The 23,887-nt window shown below is 31.4% G+C and overlaps 1 protein-coding gene across 4 annotated transcripts; it reads left to right on the top strand.

The window, feature by feature from the left end:
* Positions 1 to 1,733: 1,733 nt before the first annotated feature.
* LOC129802901 (transcription factor GAGA) lies at positions 1,734 to 19,754 on the top strand. 4 transcript variants are annotated; one of them, XM_055849100.1, is made up of 7 exons: positions 1,734 to 2,311; positions 5,736 to 6,002; positions 6,103 to 6,274; positions 10,128 to 10,220; positions 12,496 to 12,633; positions 12,695 to 12,927; positions 15,655 to 19,754. In XM_055849100.1, exons 1-7 carry the CDS (start codon positions 2,120 to 2,122, stop codon positions 15,658 to 15,660), a joined length of 1,101 nt encoding a protein of 366 aa, XP_055705075.1. In that variant the 5' UTR covers positions 1,734 to 2,119; the 3' UTR covers positions 15,661 to 19,754. The 4 variants fall into 4 exon arrangements, with proteins under 4 accessions (XP_055705075.1, XP_055705072.1, XP_055705071.1 ...); XM_055849097.1 differs by having other exon boundaries at positions 1,776 to 2,311; positions 16,278 to 19,754; XM_055849096.1 differs by having other exon boundaries at positions 1,776 to 2,311; positions 6,100 to 6,274; positions 16,278 to 19,754.
* Positions 19,755 to 23,887: the final 4,133 nt, after the last annotated feature.

Raw genomic sequence — 23,887 nt, 5'->3', positions numbered from 1 at the left:
AAATGTTGAAGTTTTCTAGAATACAGTTTTTAATAGTCTTCAGACTTAAGGTTTAACAATGTGGCTTAACTTCTTTAGTACCTTTACAGGCGAGGCAAGATTTTAAGAAAAAATTAGGCTTAGGATTGGATATGAAGATCCATTAGATTTTGAAAAATCAGTAAAACTGCTTGTTATTTAGATTATCGAATCCATTGGGAGCGAATTTAATCTCCACCATTCTTAAATCCTTGTTATAATTAGCAGTTCCTTAACCCTTCAAAGACTATAAGAACTTTGCAAATTACTCTCGAAAAAATAAAAAAAAACCTATTGTTTCAATAGAAAAGACTATCTTTATTTTCAAAGTGTTTTTTGTTACATTAAATTTTAAGGGTTTACGCATTGGTAAAAGCATCTTTAAAACTGAGAAGGTTTTCCTATGTGAAATTAGAGTGCTTGTGTTCTTAACTATTTGAAAACACCTCTTTTTAATTAATAATGTATCAGTTCAAATAACAATGTACAGTAGACAGAGTTTTTTAGTTTTTTAGTATATGTGACATGCATAATTATTTTAATATTTTTGGCAAACTTTATTAAGTAGTTGTGATAATTGTGATCCACAATGAAGAGAGCAAGGACAAGTACCACAATCGCAAAGAAAGTGGAAGCCGTCGAGCAATTCAGACTATTCAGCAATTCAGCAATTCATACTAAAAATCGTTGATAATTTTAAAAAATTACATGGACTATTAGTGCGACCCAAGTGTCAAATTTGAAACCAAATATGGACTATAGCGAGACTCTTCTGTATTCACAATTTTCTCAGCTTTTTTGTTCTATTTATTTACAGATGTAGCAAGAAAAAATTATTTTCACGTGTCATATGCAGGGAGTCTCGGGAGTACGCAAATACAGCTTTGAAATATCAATAACAATTAATGCCGAAACCTGCCTAAAAAATGGCAAAATTATTGTTTCGCCTGGTGTTTCTGTAAAATTTATTCCAAAGAAATTTCTAGTACGTATCCGAATTTCCGATCATGAAAATGTGCATAATTCCGGTACCCCTGTTTTATTCATGTTCATTTTGACATTCTTCAATTTTTGATTATTAATAATAAGTAAATTAATAATAAATTAATGAATAAATAAATATTTTTTTATGTGTTTCGGACAAACTGGTTTTATTTTTTTATGGGTTTGTAATTATCAACTGCTTCATTCTATTCGATTCTCATATCGTTCATTAAATGCTATAGTATAGAGAACAGGTCGATTATCAGCAAATTATTTTAATATTTTGCTAAAAAATTAATAAAAATAATTCTATACAAAAATCTGAAAAATTTATTCTCTAAACACATTTTTAGCATTCTTAGGGCTAAACATAATAAAACAGCCTACAGGATTGAGTTGCACTGAGTAAACACAATCTATCATAAATGTATTTTAATTTTGCTTTGTACAATGAGGACCAGTTCCATTTACAAATGGGGAAAAAAACTCAATTTTTAATCTGCCCCAATTCAAAGATGCCCCACATCCCCCTAAAATTCAATGAAAACGACTTTTGAAGGAGTTTTAAAGAAATAATTTTAACCTGATGTAAATCTTGCAAGTACTTGCACTTATTAGTATTTTTTAGTCCAGTAATTATCAGAATCAAGGTGGCTTAGAGCTGGAGCCCCTTGTTTCTGAAAGTAAGCTCTATCAGAGAAAGTTCACTTACCTGCATGATTGCAGAAGCTGTGATTGTTTTGGAGGAGAGCGAGTGCGTGTGAGGAGAGAGTGTCCCAAAATTTGGGACATTGTTTGACAGTGAAAAAAAATTTTGTGCAGCATAGGAAATCATTTTTTGGTGGAATTTTTGCACAAATTGCGCGATAAAAATTGCACTTGGTGTATTCTGTGGTAAATTAGTGAGTTCCCAGTGATCTTGGTGTGGTGCTGGTGCCATTGATAAGTGGATCAGCCGAAGAGCAGTGTGTGTGTACTCAAGAGAAGATATTTGTATAATTGAGAGAAAAGAGCGAAGTGCTTTCGATTCTCTTGGTATCAAAAGCAGAGATACCCCAAAGAAGCCAGAAAGGCAGCTCAAGAGCATAAGGCGAGGAGTTTTTCTGAGGAAGAAAAAATGTCGCTCCCGCTGAACTCTCTCTACAGCTTAACGTGGGGCGACTATGGCACCTCTCTTGTTTCGGCCGTGCAATTGCTTAGATGCCACGGGGATTTAGTGGATTGCACTCTGGCTGCTGGAGGACGTAGTTTCCCAGCGCACAAGATTGTCCTGTGTGCTGCCAGTCCGTACCTCCTGGATCTCCTCAAGGTAACCCACCCTCAACTTTGAGAATCGATGGGGCAAGCTCCCTCTGCAAAAAAGGGGCACATGAAAAAATGGCGCCACTGCGTGCGTGTATGTGTGTGTGTGCGCCCAGGAAGAGCAAACTTCACCCTCGCTTCTCATGGCCAAATCCACATCCTCCCTCCTAAACTTAAGGAAGATTTTTCATAGCTTTACAGAAGTCCCCCTTCATCCTTGATTTCTTACCTAAACTTAAAAAAAAAAGTTTAAATTTTTCAAGTAATGAAAAGGCATTAAGACAATTACTGAGTGCTCGCTTTGATAACTGATTCAAAAGTCATTGAAAGGGAAATTGACAATAAAATTATTTTCCAATTTATTCCTTGCTGCACCCTAAAAAATTTCAAGCTACTGCCTAATTTGCATTTTAGGAAGTTTACAGGGATAAAGGGGATAAATCCCGATAGAAAATTAAAGCCAATAGCATTCAAGTCTTGTATGAATCAATTTGATTGGAAAAGAACGTTCGATTGGCTGAGAATTCTATTTTCGCGGAAAATTAGGGAAACTTAAAAAAAATTATAATGATTCAGAGGGAAAGATTACACAAATCTATAAATATATTCTTAAAAATATCCCCCAACCCCCCAAAAATTCTGAGATAAATCCTAAAAATTTGAAAACGAATTCGTATTGTGCATAAATTTTTTAGAGAATAAATCTCTCAACTTTGAAAAAAAATCTATATCAGAATACTCTTTATCACAGAATATGGTTTATTCGTATTCTGTGATAAGTAATCTTGAATTTTAAATTGTAAGTTTCAGTTCTTTAATCCGATCTAATAAAACAAATCAAACATCACAATATCGAATCTAAAAGGAAAGTCATGCTTTCTTAAATTTTAAATTTGATCGTAAGGAACTTTTAAACCTTTAAAAATTAACAATTAATACTCAAGCTCGTAAAACCCCAAAAAAAACTTATGCCCTAGACACACTTACGACTTAAGCCGAGAGACGACTTAGTGGAAAATGATAGAAATGTAGTTTAACTATCATTTCTAATATAATTACGCTAAGCCGTCTCTCGGCTAATCATCATGTCTTTCAAGGCCCTTAGACTAATCTTCGAGGATATTCTTTTTTATAAAATTTGGCAATTAAACTTTCATAAAAACTATAATACCGGCTTCAGACTGAAGGTTAGCCCAGTTCCAGAATCCCTCAAAAATCTAAATAAAAAACAATTTTATTGATTTTTCAAAATCCAATGGATAATTTGCCTTCAATATCCAATTCAAAGCAATAATTTCTTCTAAAATCTCGCCTTATAAGGAATTAGAGGATTTAAGCCATATAGCTAAGCCTCAAGTCTGAAGCCCGTATATAAACTTAAACGGGCTTGAGACTTTTTTAAGGCCTCTACTGAGTAGAAAAAGTTATGTCCATGGGCAGTTTTTCCTACACAAGCGTAAAGGCCTCGACAGACCTGAGGATTATCCGCGAGACGGCTTAGCGTAACTATATTCGAAATAATGGCCAAACCATATTTCTATCAATTTCCACTAAGCCATCTCTCGGCTTAAGTCCTAAGTGTGTCAAGGACCTAAGCAATTTACTTCCTTATTCCTTATCAGTCAATATTTTTTGAAAAATTTAGACTCTAGATTGGATTATTAAGGACAAATGATCCTTAAGATTCTGAAAATCTCATAAAGTTGATTACTGTTTAGAATTCTGATACCTTCGAGAACTGAGCTAAACACCTACTTTTTAAATTGAATTTTATAATCATCTCTATTTTTTATCCGAGCCCATACGGCCATCGCCGTCTTAGCGTCGATTCCAATTACCGGGATGAAAACGAAGAAAAACCCCTTTATTGGTTGCAGATTTCGCGACCATACATGTGAACGTAGGTCACTTACTTGGTCTAGTCCGAAGGAAGACCGCTTTGGGTCTTATGATCACGGATTAGAGGTCTTTTGCAAACATTTTCTCAACCTGATGCTTTACTGCCAAGTTTTACAGACTAAATATTCTCCAAGATTAGTCTGTTTTTTTGGGCATTAACCCAACGTTTTTCTTAGAAAGGGTTTATTTTGTTGAAACAGTTGTTCACAAATTATTAAACACTCTGCGATGTCTCGCAGCTTTAATTCAATTCGCTATAAATGACCTTACTTTGGAATCATTCCCAATGGTTAAAAACGATCAAAGAAAATTTTTAGTTTTGACACTAAATATTAACTTAAAACTTAGGCAACTTTATATCAGAATTGAATTTATAGACAATATAACCAAAAAGATTTTTAAACTATTTTGTAATATCAATAAAGCGCATCAACCCTAACAAAATGATGACAAGTCATTAAGTCCATCGGATGGGATCCATTATTGCTATTTTTCAGAAAATAACAAAATATTTAATTATCGAATATTTGAAAATCTTTTTATTCTAATTTAAAAATAAATTTGTTAGAGATTTATTATTATTTTAATAAAGGATCATTTCATCCTCCGGACGCCAAAATATTGTTTTCTGAAGTACTTGTTTTGGTTGATGAACCGCCAACTCACTTTAAAAAAATTCGATTCACATTTAAGTTAGAATAAGATGGCGGTGGACGTTAACACGTAATAAGTTTTCCCTGATACTGCTTTTAAGGATTTAGCTATTACGAACAAAATTCATTTTGTAAAAATTTTTCAAGATTTTTTTTTAGATTTTTTATTTAATTAAAACTAATCAAGATGTTTCTATATTTAAGAATTAAGCACAATCTCAAACTGTCTGTATTAGCTTTTCTAAACATGGTTTTCAGATTGGCCCTTAATTTCCATTGATCGCCAAGATAATTTCTGTATTTAATGGAAAATGAATTGTAAAAACATTTTTTATCGGTATCGGGAGGGATCCAATTGTCCTTAAAGGGTTACGGATTATCATTTGAATAATTCAATTATTTCCCCCAAACCATTTGACAATAAAAAATATTGCTTTTCCAATAAGAAAGACAGGTAATTTATTCATAAAAAGAAACATAGTCCAGCGGGTCAAATAAGAATCATACTCAAGATACTCACCTAATAGGCATTCTCCAAATTGAGCATGTTAGAGAAATCCGAAATTACTAGAGATTCTCTTTGCCTTATCAGTGTTTTGTCCTCTCTGTTATATTCCTCTGACAACTTCAAAGATGATCACTGAATCTCTATCGCGAGAACTCGCTCTCATTTTACCACATGCTCACCATGCTGGTTCTTTTGGCTCCCAAGAGAAAACTGGCCCGAGAGCCCCGAGTGCGAGGCTCTTTGGCAGAAACGTGGTGTTCAGAGCTAGTCTCTCGAGAGATTTGAGTGGGACAGTTTGGTTAATTCTTCTCTCTTCCACGCGCCTTCTTTCATCGGGGATATTGTGTGACCGGAACGCGGCTTGAGTATAGAATACACCGTGCAAGCATCCGGTGGTTATGTTGGCTGGAGTCAATGCCAACGATCTCGAAGCCCTTCTTGAGTTTGTTTACCGTGGAGAAGTCAGTGTGGATCACTCTCAGCTGCCGTCACTCCTGCAGGCCGCCCACTGTCTCAATATTCAGGGGCTGGCACCGCAGACAGTTAGCCACAAGGATGACCAGTATCAGATCCAACTTCATCCCACCATTGTGCCCCAGCACATTAAAACTGTCATCGATGTTGGCAATAATGCTTGTGTGAGTATCGGGTCGAGGGGAGAAAAAAATATTGATATATTTTGAGTGGGATTGTGTCGCGCCCGTCCCAGTAATACACACTCTCCCTTGCCTCCAGAAGTCGGAACAGCTAATCACGACAATTCAGTCCCCCGCCGAAACGGTCCAGGCCCAAATAGTTGAAGAAATCAGCCCTGATCAGATCCCCGAAGATGTTACCAAGGATGTCATAAGCCATCTTTTGCCCACGAGGAAGCGGAAGCCACGCACCCGAAAGCCATCAACTGCAAATGGTGAGTGTCTCTTATCTCTTTCGCTCTCCTGCTCCCATTTTTACTAAACAATCTCGCATTGGATCTCACCGGGGTTCTTTATAGCAAAATCATTTTATTTCTAGATATTTACAAAATGTAATTTTTTAATATACTTAATATTTAAAAAAAATTGATAACTAAATAATAAATAGATATAAATAATTACCAAGGGGCAATTCAATGGCAATTACGGTATACAAATTAAAAAAAAATCGATAAAGCAAAAACATTACTAGTTTTCCCAATGAAATACCACTTGGCTAATATTATAAAATTTCTCTGATTTTTTTTTGATTTTGCATGAGGTTTATAACAAATTTTTAAATTCAAGTATCAGCTACAAATTTTTATAATATTTTTTAAAGGGTTCAATCACAGGTAAGATTAGCAGAATTTCGCCACAAGTTTGTTTTATCTGTTTAAAAATAATAGAATTTCTATATAACTTCTATAGAGTTGAATAAAATTATTATTATTATTTCGAAATAATCGAATACACTGAGAAAAAAAGAGGCTACGATTAACTTTTTCTCGTCATAACTTTAACACTTTTCGGGTGTAAAAATATATCGACATTTTTTAATGTTAATTTTACACCTTTTGAGGGTAAAATCAACATGAAAAGGGTAACTTTAACCCATAATACACCTAAAAAGGGTTATATTTACACCGATTTTGGATCAATAATGCAGGGTAAAATTAACATTTTCGGAATGTTATTTTAATTTTTTCGGATTTCTCTCAGTGTTACTGTAAGAATTCAAATTATTCGACTTCAGATTTTTAATTAATTAAACCTTGACTAAGAATCAGACCAACTAATTGCTGATATAAAAGCCTTTTTCTTCTTTTTTTTAGAATCTGTAGACAATTTTTAAGTGTATCTGTATTTTTAAAATCTTTTCCAATATATTTTATTTATTTTCCTTAAATTTTGATTCTATTATATTATTTCTATTGAATATTAAAATATTATAAGTAAGGTAAGGTACCCTCACTCGACCGGGTTCCTCGATCCGACCGATGGGTCAATTTTTGAATGTTTGATGGTCAATTTCGTCAATTTCTATTAATTTGTCACTGATTCGCATTATTCATGGAATAATTGACCTATTAATGTTAGATCATAGGCAAAATATTATAACAAATATAAATAAATTGAATAAATGAATCTACCGGTCGAGCGAGGGCACTTTACCTTATCATATGATCTCGTTATTTTGAAATTTTTAAAGAAATAGATTATTATACTTTAAAAAATTATTAGTTTTATTAAAGAATTTAAAACAATTAGCGTTACCTTTCTTTCTTTATTTTTTTTTTATAATGGTTCTTCTTTAAAAAACAAGTTGGTCTTTTGAGATTAATTTAGAGACTAGTAGGGGAAAGCGTGCTACTTTCGAACGATTTATGCTTCGCACAATTCATTTTTTTCAATGTGTTATAAATGAATTTGACCCATTATTATATTGTATTTTAATATCTACTAGGCCAGTGCCTCAAATTTTCCGGAAAAATTTATGGGTGAAATCCACAAGGAACATAGAAAAAAAAATGAATTGTCCGAAGCTTGAGCCGTCTGAAAGTAGCGCACTTTCCCGTATAATAAAAACTTATCAGGTTCTTAAATTTTGAAAAATATGACTAAAATTAAAATTAATGAGTGCAACCCGACCAATATGATTCTGTTTATTCAATTCAACTCTTGACTGGTTATAATCGTAAATTTAGTCATTTATCCATTACTAATTATCTCATACAACAAACCATTTCCTCTTAATTCGAGACACAATCCTTTCTTAACGCACTCATTTTTCTATGGTCATGCATTTCACCCCTGTGGAGCAATTTACGAGAATATCCAGGAGAAAACTTCTTGCTGTATTTAATTCGTGATTGTCTGGTTCTAATCAGAAATTTACCTATGAATTATTTTGAATTATCTCGCATGTCACACCATTTATCTTTAATCCAAGACACTTTCCTTTGTTTTCAACAGAAGCATGAAAAAGGCTCTCTACGAACAGTAGGAGAAAGTGGTCTGCCTTTGCATGCGGCAGCCTTTGAATATTGTAATTTTTTCATTTTTCTTTAAAGCATAAATTCTTTTCTATTAACTATTAGATAGCTATTCATAATCCTCACAAGTCATCAAAAAATGCAGACCCTAGCTCTTATTTTCTAGGTGCTAGGACAAAAAAAAACAAAACTGAGCTCCAAACTGTGATTTTGATAAGCCTCTACACATTGGGAGCCAATTTTCGTCAAAAATTGCATTTTTGACAAAATTGTGACTTGTGATGTTTTCACGTACAGTTATTGCAGACAATTTCCATAAAAAAAGCAAATTTTAAAGAAAATTGCTCCAAATGTGTACACAGAAAAAAAATATTTTGTAAAAATGTTTGTGAATTCCTATGGAGGGCTTTCGAAATGCTCGTAAAGCGTATAACTCACAAACAAGTTCGTAAAAGTTTGTACTTTTTTCACAAATATTGTTCATAATATGATCATTTAACGAGCATTTTTTGTACCTTTACAAACATTTGTTCGTAAATGTTCGTAAACACAAAAAAAATGTTCGTAAAATTTTGCCATTTGTTTGTAAATGTTCGTAAAATATTCGTCAGATAAACAAAAATTTACGAACAAGTGACAAAATTTTACGAACATTTTTTGTTTGTTTACAAATGTTTGTAGGAGTACAAAAAATGCTCGTCAAATGATCATGTTACGAACAATATTTGTGAAAAAGTACAAACTTTTACGAACTTGTTTGTGAGTTATACGCTTTACGAGCATTTTGTAACTCCCTCATAGGAATTCACAAACATTTACGAACATTTTTACAAAATATTTTTTTCTGTGTAGACGCCTTAAGGTCTTAATTAAAAAGGTATTATTCCGACTTAAAGGAACATAAATGCTATCTCTTGTAATTTAACGCAAGGATAAGATGTTCAGAGAAACATTACAGACGACAACACCGCAGAGTGTTCCGGCTTTTCTTCACTATAATTCTCACTCTCTCAAAATAATATAAACCTCTCAAAAATGGTGGAGAAAGAACATGGAGGTCGCCTCTTTTTGACGCGTTTCCATGTTTCTCTCTCTCTCGCGCTCCCGGTATTCGCGATATTTTTTACACCGATGCGTGTCTCTCTCTTGAACACGGGGGGACACATTTGCACAGACATTGGTCTCCGAAAGCGCACAAAAATTTCTCGACTGAGAGAGAGACGAGTGAAAATTGCAAGACAAGAAAATTTAATATTTAGGTTGTGCGAGAAGAACATTACAACCAATACCCCTAAAATATTTCCAATCAATTTATTTGTTCAAGGTGTATAAAGGTCCAAGGTTCAGGATGTTTTGATAAATGTGGTGTACCTTTTGTTTTATTTATGTTTCTCTTTCTCACTCCTGAATTCCAAATACAAGTTTTGCGGTGCATACTTGTCGCGACACCCTCTCTTATAAGCCCAAGTGAGAAGAAGTTGTTTGGTGGAATTTCTGTTGTGCAGTGCTGAAGTTCTACCCTCAAAAGAAATATTTTGTATTCATTTTTGCACAAAATTCAGAGTTCATTCATCTCCCAATTTTGTGTACATCACAGTCTCAAAAGCAGATTTTTTCAGTGATACATTTATTTATTTTTTTGTAACTGCATTTGACTCTTCATGGCGTACTTTGGTTAGTACTGTCCTTTTTTTCTTGCAGGTGAAATATCGTGCAAAGAGAAATGCAAAGAATTGCGACTCGTCGCTAAAATGCCTTCGAATAAAATGTGTGATGATGGGGCGACTAATTGATATTTTTTATGTGCTTGCAGCTAAAGTTCCACGCACTGAGATAAAACAGGAGGCGGAAACAACGGAAAATGGAGTGTCTACTGGAAAACAAGAGCAGAAACAAGATGTTGTCAGTAAGTTCAAATACAAATTTTATTTATCTATTTTTTTTTACGAAAAAAAATCCGCTGATTTGGCTTGAGTCAATTTAAAATTGTTCAGAAATCGAAGACCTTTCAAATAATACTGAAATTGTCCAAATCGGTTAGGAAATGTGCAATTTAGAGCGTTTTTAATCTTTAAAAATGAAAAATTATTGAAACTTTCACTGGCAAACAAGTCAATTTCAATTTAATTAAAAAAGACAAGCTGTAAAAACTGATTGCGAAAAGAACACGAAAATAAAGTCGCATACAGAAGGTTCGGAATTTAAGTCTTTTTTTTGTTTTCTGGATTAAGAATTCAAAAAAATAAATTTCTAAAAAATTATAAAATGATTTTCTATGTGTAATAATTTTTAAATATTTAATTAACAAACGCAAACTCCGGCGTTTTTCACAGTCAGTTTGCCCATAACCATAAAAGTTTTATCAGTCGGAAATACAAATGACACAAAATGTCGTTAATGTTCGAAAATTTGAAACAAATTTCGAATATTCTGACTACTAAATGATCAGGCGTCAAAAGCGTAAACATTAAGATTAAGAGAATTTATGCTATATCATACTAAAAAGTTATTTCACCGTTGCCTAATAATCGGAGAATAAGCGATGATCTGAAGTATTTCCTCTTCGAAATTCGAATTGCCTCGAATGACAACATGTGTCAGTCTTCACTTTGTTTTAAAAAAATACAAAACAAAGCTTATAATAATTCTGTATTAATTCCCCTTCTAATCACTGAATAATTTATTTATCAACTTTTTAGTGCTTAGTTTGAATTTTCGAAATCGAGTTTGAATTTTTGCGAACATCAACATCATTGTTTACAAATAGAGCGCCATTTATCTTTTAGCAGAGACACTTTTAGAGAGTCAAATTCCAGTTGGGAGAACACCAATTCTTTTTCTAACAAACATGTGGATTCTGAGATTAATTAATTCGTAATAATCACATGAAAGGGAATTTTGTAATTTTTATGGCATTGACACATGTGACTTCGAAACCTGAAAATCCTTCCGTACAGAAGTAAATCTTGAAAAATTCGAAAATCTATTTGAAGATCCAAAAACTTTCCGTACAGAAGTAGATCTTGAAAAATTCGAAAATCTATTTGAAGTTCCAAAAAAGAGACTTTCTCACTTTTAGATAATTCCGCAAGGTGGCTGAGATACATCCTGTTCGAATTTCGAAGTGCTCAAGTGTCAAAATGTGACGGTCTTCATATTGTTGTGAGGAAAAAAACAGAACAACGACGCTTACTGTTCTTGTCCCAGTATTTAATTACTCTATAATCACTGAGTAACTCTTTTGCCAGCTTTTTAGTGTGATATTTGATAAATTATCCGCACCTTGTTCGAAAATTTAATATGAAAATTCTAAATTGAATTTGAATTCTTCGAACTTCAAGGACTTTTTGTGCAAATAGAGTTCCATTTACCTTTTATCCAAGACATTATTGGAGAATCAAAATCTTCTTGTGTTTAGGCTCAATATCTATCAAACTTTTTATTATATCACATGATTTCGAAAATATAATTCATTGATTTTCGTAATGATATTATCTAAATACAGTATGTCTTGGTTAATTTGTTTTATAAAGTTCATTTCCATTTAACTTGCCAGAAATCTCAAATATACTATGTCTTATATCACTTTTTCGAAAAAGCTTTTCTGAGATTCGAACAAAAATTCTCATATGACATTGTCAGACTGCTACAGAATATCCCTACTGAAATGACTTTAAAATTTATAACATAATGTCTTAATCGCTGAAATTTCTTGTTTTCTTTTTCCGATCCTTCTCTACACGCAAAAAACGAACTCTTATTTTTAATTTCATGGTAGGTGTCTTCGCTACTTACATCATATTTTTTTTTCAGATCGTGAAAGATGCGGCAAACAAATTTTATGATTTTGTTAAAAAATATTTTAGCCTAGGAATTAAACTAGCTCCTCCAAAAAATACTCTAGATTTGGGCATCCTTAAAGTTTGTAATTATCCACATGAATTGTATTTTTATCGATTCTAAATAATCCAAAAGGATTGTGTTTCACAGAATATCCGTAATATCCTTAGGATATTCAGTATCATAAAAGAGGAGGAAGTATTTTTGAACAAATAATTTTTTTGATTTCTAAAAATATCTAATTATTTCGAAATCAGAAAATATTCGAAAATCATTTTCGAACATGTCTCGGCTAAGCATTTTGAATAACTTTTTTTTTTAATTCAAAATGCTTTTTGCAGAACCAAAATCCCGATCTCAATCAGAACAACCAGCCTCGTGTCCAATATGTGGAGCAATCATCCGGCAATCTCGAAACTTGCGACGTCACCTGGAACTGAGACATTTTTCACGACCTGGCGCGAAAAAGGAAAAGAAATGTGAGTATTTTTTTTATTGTGAACTTGAGGCTTAATGTTTTACGTAAATTTGTCTATGCAGCTAAATCGAACAGTGTATCATCGGAATCGGCTTCAACGTCAACAGGAACAGTAACCGTAGTAATGGCCCCACCCGGAACACCGCAACAACAACAACAACAGCAACAACAACTTGTGGAAGCGCAGCAACAAGTAGTGAGTCAAGCAGAAACAACAGATGGGAGTAATTCACTCTCGGTAACTCATGTCCAGGCCATACAGGGACACCAGCTGACAATTGGGAATCTGAATCAGGTAATTCTCAAGAGAATTGGATAAAGTGTTACACAATCACATCGCAAGAATTTTGCCATGCATCTCATTCATGCCATTAACATTTCTTGGAGGAAGACGAGACATTTTCGCTTCAAAAATGATAGATTTCGCGAAAGAATATCTTTCTCCAAGAAAATATTCATTAGCTTAAAAAAAATTCTCGCACATACATCATGATAGAGATTTTTCTTTTCTAAATGCAAAAATATATGTATAAATTACATGAATATCTCAAGAATATCAGTGAAAGTAAACACAGCTAATTCTTTAATATTTATTTTATTTCAGTTATTTTTCTGCTATCACATTGCAAAAACAAGCTATATTTTTTACTGGATTGTTCTCTTCTTTTTTTTCGGTTTCAGGGTGATGGTAATTTGGGGCTAATACTATTGAAAATTTACAACTTTGCGAATTTTAATTCTTAATTAAACGAAAATAATTATCATTAAAATAAAACATTTTTTAACTTCGGAAAATATGCTCACTTTGAAAGAAAAAAATTTTAAAGTCATACAATGCCGAAAGAAAATAATCTAAGATTACGAAAAAAAATTCGAAGTTCGAATTATTTGACTTTTGATCGGAATTTTAGAAAATTAGCGAAGACGTGTACCTTAATTAGTCGGAGTTTCACCACGAGCAAAGAAATTCGAAGATCGCTTTCGAAAGTCAAAGAAAAATAATTTTAAAATAAAAAAATAATAAAATAATGAGATCTTCAGTTCTAAGGGTAAAATGCACGAGATCTACAAGATGACGTGGTCGCCATCTTAATTTGACGTTTCTGTCCGCCATTTTGAGTAACTGTCAAAACTTAAAACTTGTCCTATTGGGCTGAAATTTCAGTATGTTGTAGCTGATGTTAAGACCTTTTCAAAACATATTTATGTTCCAGTCTACGTCAAGTATTTACCTAGATACAGAGGCTCAAATTTCAAAATTTTGTAATACTCATATTTTGACAGTCTTTATTTTTTAATCTTCAATATTTGAAACCTAAACGAAATGCCTCAGTAACCATTAAAAATTGTTGAGACTTTTATATTATATATTTATTTACTCTCACATAATTTAAAAAACAAACAAAAAGTGCATTTAATTATTTTTTTTATTTTTCATCTTTGCGAAAACAGTTTTTCATATTCTCAAATAATATGCTGTTATAAACAAAAACATTACTTTTCTTTTTGTTTGTTAGATCTCATCGCCTAACGATAGCGCAGTCTTTTTTGTGATGGTTTTGATAAAAGAAGCTCCCTGTAGTTCTGTATTCATGAAAATGTCAAAATTTTGAACTTGGAGCCTTTATATCCAGACAATCGCTTGACCTATGTCGGATTTTACATATGTTCTGAAAAGGCCTTGACATCAGCTAGAACATACTAAAATTTCAGCTCAATTGGATGAGATTTTTGTTTTGACAGTTATTCATAATGGCGGACAGAAACGTCATATCAAGATGGCGACCATACCACCTTGTAGATCTCGGTCATTTTATCTTAATTTCCCATAAAATTGGATAACTTAGCCAAATACTTCTATAATAAAGCTTTAGAAAGACTATTATATGCAATTTTATAACATAAATCATGCGTTCTTAGGAAGATAATAGTGAAAAAAAAGTATTTTAATAAAAATAATCAACAAAATCGAAGTGGATTATTCTAGCCAGATAAATTTAGATTGGATTTGGGCAATTTACTTCTCTGAAATCGATTTTGGAATTGCACCTTCAGAAAACTTTTTCACGGAGCCGGTTTTTGACAAAATACCTATATTAGCATTTCATTGACCATTACTGAAACTACAAGTATCCTTTTGAGGATCATTGTACCTTACTTGGTACATAACATATCCCTATATACTTTGACATGGTAGACCGGATCGGTGAAGACCATCAATAAGTGCTAGAATTTATGAAAGCCTTACGGGCAGCAGAATGCAAAGTCACCCGCAACGACGGTACATAATTTTCACGTGGAATATCTTTATTTATTTATTCATTTTTTTTAAGACATTGGAACTTTAGCATTGACAAATGTCTATTATAATGGCCCCCAGTCGTTCGAATTTAAGGAACTCTACTGTATTGCACTCAGCCAATAGATATCGGAGATTAAAAAAAATAATGATCTCTCAATTTGATGAAGTTTTATTTCAATATTTTGTTTTGACAAATAAAATTTATTTCAATAATTTTATTCATTATTATCAATAATTAGTGATATACTTTGCCCTATGTGGAGGCAGCTGTATAGCCTGTAAAGTAAATGCTGTAAATATTGTGAGAAAAAAAAATAAGAAAGAATTTTGAGGCATTTTGATACATTTTGACGCGATTTACTTCAAAATGATCCGTTTTGATGTAAATGTTTCTCAATGTGTAGAGGCCTTTAGTTTTAAAAAATTTCCCTTGCCCATTATGACACCATCACCCTCGTGAGAAGTATTCAAGCATGCCATAAGGTAAATTTATCCGAAAGAAGAGAAGTTTTAGTCAAATAACTACTATCAGTGCAATTTTGCAATGCGACAGCAAGCATCTTTTTTTTATTTCTTTCAATATAGAGAGCATTGTAGAAAAAAAATGAAAGAATAACAATATTTTTTTTACACAGAATATGATTTCAATCATTTTAATTTACGACTTCTTTGTACACTAACACGTGTCTTTTTCTTTTCTTTTTCATTTCTTTTTTGCAGTTATAAAGTGGTAATGAAAGAAAGAAAAAATGTTTAAAGAAAATATGAAAGGGGGAAAAGTGTATAAAAAGCACACGGAGTGCGTTTTGTTTGAATGTTGGGCGTTACACGAAACATTTTGATTTTATTTCTTGGGGATCGTGTGAGACAGAGATATTGTGCGAGCACAAGTGGGAGGAAGTAGAGAGAGATCCATCGTGGAGATTGCAAGGAGAGATTTTGAACAAGAGGGAGCGCAATTTTTTTTTAGGCATACCACAGAAGGATTAAAAAGACACACAGACATCCAGGCTCAAAAAAGAAAATCTTTTTGGGCAAAATGCAAAGAGAGGAAAACACTTTTAAAAAAAAAATTTCCACTGTAATTTTTATTTCATACAAAATGGGATTTTATTTTAAGAATTTATATAGTCAAATTAGACGAATGCAAAAACAGAAAAAGAAACCTTATATTTCTCATCCTCTATCAACTTTTCTCTGTGTTTACTTTCCCTGCCATGGTAGAGAATATTAAATGATTTAAAAAATAAAAGCAAAAGATAATAATGTTTGTGCTTAAAATGTAGCAAAAGAGGATATTTAGTGAAATAATTCCATATAAAAAACATTTAACACAAAAATAGGCGTCAAACAATGGTGAGCAGCAACTGGAAGAAAATCCCGAAGAGACTCACACGGAATTGTTTAGGATAAATGCAATTTATGCTATTCAAGAAGCCACCCAACAGGATTAGATTAAACCATTTTATCAAAGGATTTAGTTTGTAGGTAACCTTTAACCAATTAATGAATAATTGGGTAAACAAAAATCTGTGTAAAGTGAATTAAAAAATCTCTCTTTTTTTTCTTAAAAGTGGGGAAAGTAACTCACAGAAAAGCACTTAAAAAATACAACAAAAAAAATGTAAAAAATGAAATTACGATTTTTTTCAGTTAATTTCGCAGGCTTGCAATAGCTAGAATTTTTTCTTATATTTTATTTATGGTAGCCGAGAGACTGTGTTTACTTTCGCCATTTATTTTCTAAATATTTGTATAGCATAGAGAAAAAAACAACAAAAAAAAAGAAAGTGAGAAAGGTAAAATGTGAGCAGTGCTAATGGACAGCAGCACCTATAAAAAAAAGTAATTTATTTTTATTTTAGAAATGATTGAATTTGCAATGTGTGGTTTTTTGAGTTCTTTCGGAAAATACCAAAATTTTGAATTAAAAAAAAAAATGGATTTTACAGAAAAAAAAAGTATCCAAAGAAACGTGAAATTTCTTTGCACACTTATGGCCATTTGAAAACAAATTATTGACAGATGTTTAGAAGAAATGAAATGTTTTTAATATTATTTGATAATTTGGAGGACAAAAAATAACAGTGCAATAATTTGAATTTTGGTTTTAGTTTTATTTTTATTCTTGAATTTGCTTGATATGCACAAAATTATGAAAATAGCACTCAAGAATTTGTTTTGAAAATATGTTTTCGAAACTACGCGTATGAATGAGCAAAAGGACTAGAAGTAGATCTCGCTGACTCTAACTGAATCTTCAAAAAAATGTTTATAAAACAAAAATTAATCTAAATAATTTTTATTTTGATCATGAAGAACAGCTCATTAGTAATTTGTTTTTTTTTTGTTATGAGCAACTCAAATTAATTGGATTTTGCTCAATATAAACAACAATTTTTGAATAATTTTTGATTTGCTCATAGTGAGCAACACCAGAAATTTTTACTCATTATGAGCAACACAGAATTATATTTGTTTTGCTCAATGTGAGCTACACAGAATTATTTTAGTTTTGCTCATTATGTGCGACATGAAATAATTTTTGTTTGCTCATTACGAGTAACTCAAAATTATATTTGTTTTGCTCAATATGAGCAACGCAGAATTAATTTTGTTTTGCTCATTATGAGCAAAGCAGAATTATATTTGTTTTGCTCAATGTGAGCTACACAGAATTATTTTAGTTTTGCTCATTATGTGCGACATGAAATAATTTTGATTAGCTCATTACGAGTAACTCAAAATTATACTTGCTTTGCTCAATATGAGCAACACAGAATTAATTTTGTTTTGCTCATTTAGAGGAAAGCAGAATTATATATTTGTTTTGCTCAATGTGAGCTACACAGATTTATTTTAGTTTTGCTCATTATGTGCAACATGAAATAATTTTGGTTAGCTCATTACGAGTAACTCAAAATTATACTTGCTTTGCTCAATATGAGCAACACAGAATTAATTTTGTTTTGCTCATTTAGAGGAAAGCAGAATTATATATTTGTTTTGCTAAATGTGAGCTACACAGAATTATTTTAGTTTTGCTCATTATGTGCGACATGAAATAATTTTAGTTTTGCTCATTATGTGCGACATGAAATAATTTTAGTTTGCTCATTATGAGCAATACAGAATTATATTTGTTTTGCTCAATGTGAGCTACACAGAATTATTTTGTCTTGATCATTGTAAGCAACTCAATAATTTCTATTTTGGTCGTTACGGGCAATGCAAAATGATTTCAGTTTTGCTCAAAATGAGCAGAAAAAAAACTTCTGGTTTGCTCATTATGAGCAACACAGAATTATGTTTTTGCTCAATGTGAACTACACAGAATTATTTAGTTTTGCTCATTATTTGGACATGAAATAATTGTGATTTGCTCATTATGAGCAACGCAGAATTATATTTGTTTTGCTGAATATGAGCAACACAAATTATTTTATTTTCGCTCATTATTTGTACCATGAAATAATTTTGGTTTGTTCATTATGAGCAACGCAAAATTATATCTATTTTGCTCAATATGAGCTACACAGAATTATTTTAGTTTTACTTTTTATGAGCGACATGAAATAATTTTTGGTTTGCTCTTTATAAGCAACACAGAATTATATTTGTTTTGCTCAAAGTGAGCAATATGAAACATCATTTTGCTTTTGTCATTATGAGCAACACTAAATTATATTTGTTTTGCTGGAAATTAACAACATAAAATAATTTGAGTTTTACTCATTATGAACAACACAAAAATTTTGTGTTGCTCACTTTCTGAGCAACATAATAATTAGCTGAGTGTTTTTGCATTATTATTTTTTGCTCAATTTCAGCAACACAGAATTATTTTAGTTTTGTAAACATCTGTCTGACTTTTCAGTCAGAATACGTGAAATAAAATTTGAATCACCTAACTCATTCACATAAATTTCGAAATCTTATTTACAAAACAAAATCTATTGGAAATCGACCATAATGATTGTGCATTTTGAATTAAAAAAAAAGAAAAACGAAATTTATGCAATTTTTTATACAATAAAATTATCAATGAGACATTGAAGCACCGTATTGAAAGGATTATTATAGAAAAAAATCAAGGAATAAATTGAGGAATGAATAGTGCGAAAATTTTCACATGAATAGGCTTTTACAAGTAATTTAAGGAAAGTAATTTAATCCAAAACACTTAATTTTTCAATGTCATAATTCTAGTGGTAAAAAAAATTAATGGCTAAAGAATATTATAATGAAAAAGAACTCATGTGGTCATCTGAAAATCTGCATAAATTCAGTGTATAACATTTTTATGCAGTGTAAACCACTGATTCGAATGTGTGTTTTATTGATAACAAAAAAAAAACTACAAAAGTAAAAAAGAGTGTAATTTGTAAAACAATTTAGGAAAGTAAAACGAAACAGTGAATGGAAGTCACAGAAGCTCTCTCTGAGTACCTTAAACTACAAAATGAAATTTAAAAGGGAGAACTCAATCTTTAATGCGCTGAAGGTTTTAGAGAGTGATTTGAGATAAAGAAAAGCATGTATTTTCTATCGTCAATCTATCAAATTATTTTACTAAATAGATTAAAATGAGAAATATCGTGCATAAAAAAAACTAATTTCAAAGTATAAGTGTTTAAAACTGAACTATTACAATAGAAATAGATTGTGGTGAGAAACCCTAATTCATTTTCTTTTCTTTGATTATGTAATTAGAAGTTAATAAGGTAAATCAAATGAACTATTTAAGGACATAGTAATTTAATTGGTAATAATGAGTGTAAAAAACAAAAACTAAGTGAATAAAATTTGTGAATAATAAAGGTACTTCTTTTAATTACCTTTCGTCTTATTTGCTTTTTAGGTTTTTTAAGGGCTAAAAGAGATTTCAATAGAAATTTCAGTTATATTTCTATTGTTGAAAGTAGTCAATAATTTCCGGTTCATTGTTAAAAATTTTGAAATTTTCTTTTAAAAACTAATGGCGCTGGTGCACCTTTTCAATTGAGTGAAATTCAATCGATTGAAATTTTACCTCTTTAAACCCGAAATCAGATATAACTGTCTCTCTCTGTCAAATGAAAATTGAAATTTAAATTTCATTTTCAATTTTAATTTAACAGAAAGAGGCAGCTATATCTGATTTCGGTTCTAATGGCCCCGGCACACCTTTTACATCAGGGAAATTTCACGAAATCAAAATTCACATCCCTTTCATTCTCACACTCCAAATTCGATTGAGCTAAATTGAATTTGTTGTGATGTTTAAAAGAAGAAGAAGAGTGCGAAAGAATGGAATAGACTTACGCAAATCTTTTGATAAAGACAAGGATTCGAATTTCGACTTCATGAAATTTTCCTGATCTAAAAGGTGTGCCGGAGCCATAAAGAGTAGAGGTAACATTTCAATCGATTGAATTTCACTCAATTCAAAAGCTGTGCCAGCGTCATAGCCACCGACAAATCTTTTAAATTAAAAAAGTTTCATGAAATCAAAATTTGTATCCTTTTTTTCTCATATATTTTGTAGTAAAAATACAAGGAATCTTCATACCTTCCAAAATATCAGACCTAACTCTACAAGATTTGGACAAAAATCAATAAAATTTACAGCCATCAGCGCCTACAATAAAATTATTACAAAATACCCAAGATTAAATAATGTTAAGGATTTACACACTTTAAAAATATTTCAGAATTGTACATTCTGAAATTCTCCCATGATAAGTCATTTTTTTTGTGCTATACACCTTTGTAATTTTAATTTCGAACTATATCTACGTATTTTATATTGTGTAGTCCTACATGTTACTTTCTGTATCCTGGGCATGAACCAATAAACTTATTATTATTATTAATATATGGCTATCATATTTTCATGCAGTCCTTTTCTTTTTTTAATACCTCCGGTACACCTTTTTTAGATCAGTAAAATTTCATGAAAACAAAATTCCTGTAACTTTCTTTCTCAAAAGATTTGCATATATCTATCCCACTCTTTCAAATACAAAATTAGACTGAATCACATTTAATTTCAAATTAAAAAAAAATATAATTGTATAATAAATTATTTATAATAATTTAAATAATTGAAATAATTGAATTTAAATCAAAATTCACATCCCTTTGTCTTTCAAAAGATTTCCATAAGTCTATATCATTCTTTCGACTCCAAATTGTACTGAACTAAATTTAATTTGATGTGATGTTCAAGAGAAGAAGAAGAGTGCAAAAGAGTAAGATAGACTTTATGCTTAACTTTTTAGGGATGTAAATTTCGACTATATATGGAATTTTCCTGATCTGAAAGGTGAGCCAGAGCCATAATCTCTCACTCTTTCGTATTCCAAAGCCAAATTGAATTTGTTATAAAGCTGAAGAGAAGAAGAAGAGTGAACAATAATGGGATAAACATTATGCATTACGCTTGAAAAAGAAAAGGATACAAATTTTGATTTCATTTAATTTGTAATGCCTCCGGCAGATACCTTTTAGATCAGTAAAATTTCATGAAATCAAAATTCGCGTCCCTTTCTTTCTCAAAAGATGTGCAAAAATGTATCTCATTCTTGGGAAAACAAAATTGAATTGAACTATAGAACAAAATTTAATTAAGAACCTTTGAAAAAGAGCGAGATATGAATTTTGGCTTTATAAAATTTTTCTGAGCCATTATGATCGAATAATACTTGTACCGGAGGCATTAAAATTTAATTTTGTATATATGCGTGTAACTTTCCTACTCTCTCCTACTATTGCGCAAATGACCTATAAAATCAGTGAACCGCGTTTCCTGCCATTTTCTCGGCGGAAGTGTCGGTCATGAAGTCGCCAACAGACGAAGCTTTATTAAGAACAATGATAGGTTTTCAATTTTTATAATAATGTAGAATTTTAGTAGCTAATTTTAAAGTTTTTGGTTGATCACATGAAATAAACGGTTTTCAGGAAAATTTCATGTAATCAAAATTCACATCCCTTCCATTCTCAAATGTTTCACATTAATTTATTTCATTCGAAATCAAAATTCGATTAAACTAAATTGAATTTGTGATATTCAAAAGAAGAAGAAGAAAGAGTAAAATAAAAATATACAAAACGTTTGAGAAAAAAAGAAATGTGAATTTCGACAGCAATTAATTTGCTTGATACGCCTGATCATAAAATGATCCAGAGATAACTAAACAAATTTGAATTTTTTACTCTTCATTTTAATATGTGAGATTGTTTTTGAAATGAGGAAAAAATCTTTTTAAATTGACGTTTTCTCTTAATCTTAATATTAAAAAATTTTAGTTTAACATTGCCTGCAGGAAGCTGAATTTTATTGAAAATTTATTTTAGGAAGTTATCATAATTTTTCAATTTTCCCCACAAAAACTTTCACTTATTGTCTGTTTTGGGGTGGGGTTGAGTCTTTTTTAATATTTTAATTGAATTATTTATGCTTCTGCTATATAAATGAATAAACAAGACAACTGCTATTAATTGATTAACATAAAAGTAGGGTAGAGTAAGCCCTTTTCGCCACCTTAAGGTTTTGTACCCTTGTAATTATTACAATTTTTGTCGAAATAAAAAGAAATTTTCTGTACAAGTGCTTTGATGCATTGTCTCTCTAATGAACCAGGAGACTTTCCGGGAATCTTTGGGCATCTAGTTGAAAAAATACATTTCCTGCAACAATGCATGTTTCAGTACTTTTCGCCACTTTGTAAACACTTTTTCGCCACTGTGTAAGCACTTTTTCGCCACTTGTTTTTAATTGATTTTTAAGAAACAGCAGCTTTCGAAAACTCGCAAAAGTACATTGCACAGTACTTTTCTTATTTAACACCTATATTAGACAATTATTAGAGTATTTCGAATGATTTTTTGCACATTTTTTTTTGCGACAAAAATCAATTGACAATTACGTCTGTTTCAACTAAATTCCGCGAGGTGCGCCACTTGTAAAATACTTGGAAAAATGAGTGGCGAAAAGTACTTACACAACCGAAAAAAGTAAGCCCTATTTCACCACATCCGTATTTCTTTATTTTTTGGAAAACATTATTAGATAATGATATTAGAGGGAAGCTTAGTTAATAACAAAGTGACTTTCAGTGAAAAAATATCAAATACTGTACTGCAAAAACATATAATAAGGCAAGACAATTTGTCTGAGCGTTGACAAGTTTATTAAGAACTCCATATTTTTTTGGTGACTGTTCACCTTGTCGACAATTTCTTCAATTAACTTGCAAATAATCTAGTCGGTGGAGCACCAGTTACGGTTTTCTGATCCGTTGGACTAGAGGTTACGAAGTAATAGTCATTTCGTAGTTCCATGAGCTCATAATTCCCTGAAAAAGTGATTTTATTTGTAGGTGGTGAAAAAGTGCTTACTGGCGAAAAAGTACTGACTCTACCCTAAAAGGTTTAAAAAATTTACTCTGAAAAAAATGTCTTGTTAAATAAACAAATGGATTTTGTTGAAATTTTGTCAAAAGGATGTTATTTAGCAATTTGAGAAAACTTTTTCTTGCATTTTATATGAAAATAAAAACTCTTGACAAACTTTTCAGAACATCCAGTTGGCCGCGGATTTAACATAACTTTTCCATATTCTGTATGAAAGAACATCCTTTTTACAAACTTATCTTGTTAATTTGACGAAACATTTTTTTTCAGAGTAAACTAAAGTAAAATGTGACTGAAACTAAAACTTATATTTTCGATTTATCTCTTCTTGAGGAATCAATCCATTATTTTTTTATTGTTGAAAATAAGTTCATGTTCTTTACTGAAAGAAGATTTAGATAATAATTAGGACGTTGTATTCTGTGGCAAACTTTTGCTAAAAATGCACATACAAACGGATACAATCATTGTTGATGAAAACGACAATTCTAATTCAAAATTCCCGCGCTTTTTTCTTTCGTTGAGTTCGTGAGGTGAATTTGTAAAACCCACC

The sequence above is a fragment of the Phlebotomus papatasi genome, chromosome 2 (genome assembly GCF_024763615.1).
Source record: "Phlebotomus papatasi isolate M1 chromosome 2, Ppap_2.1, whole genome shotgun sequence".
NCBI classification, from domain to species: Eukaryota; Metazoa; Arthropoda; class Insecta; order Diptera; family Psychodidae; genus Phlebotomus; species Phlebotomus papatasi.
Note: the sequence above shows the minus strand (reverse complement) of the source record. Positions and strands in the feature narration are given on the sequence as shown.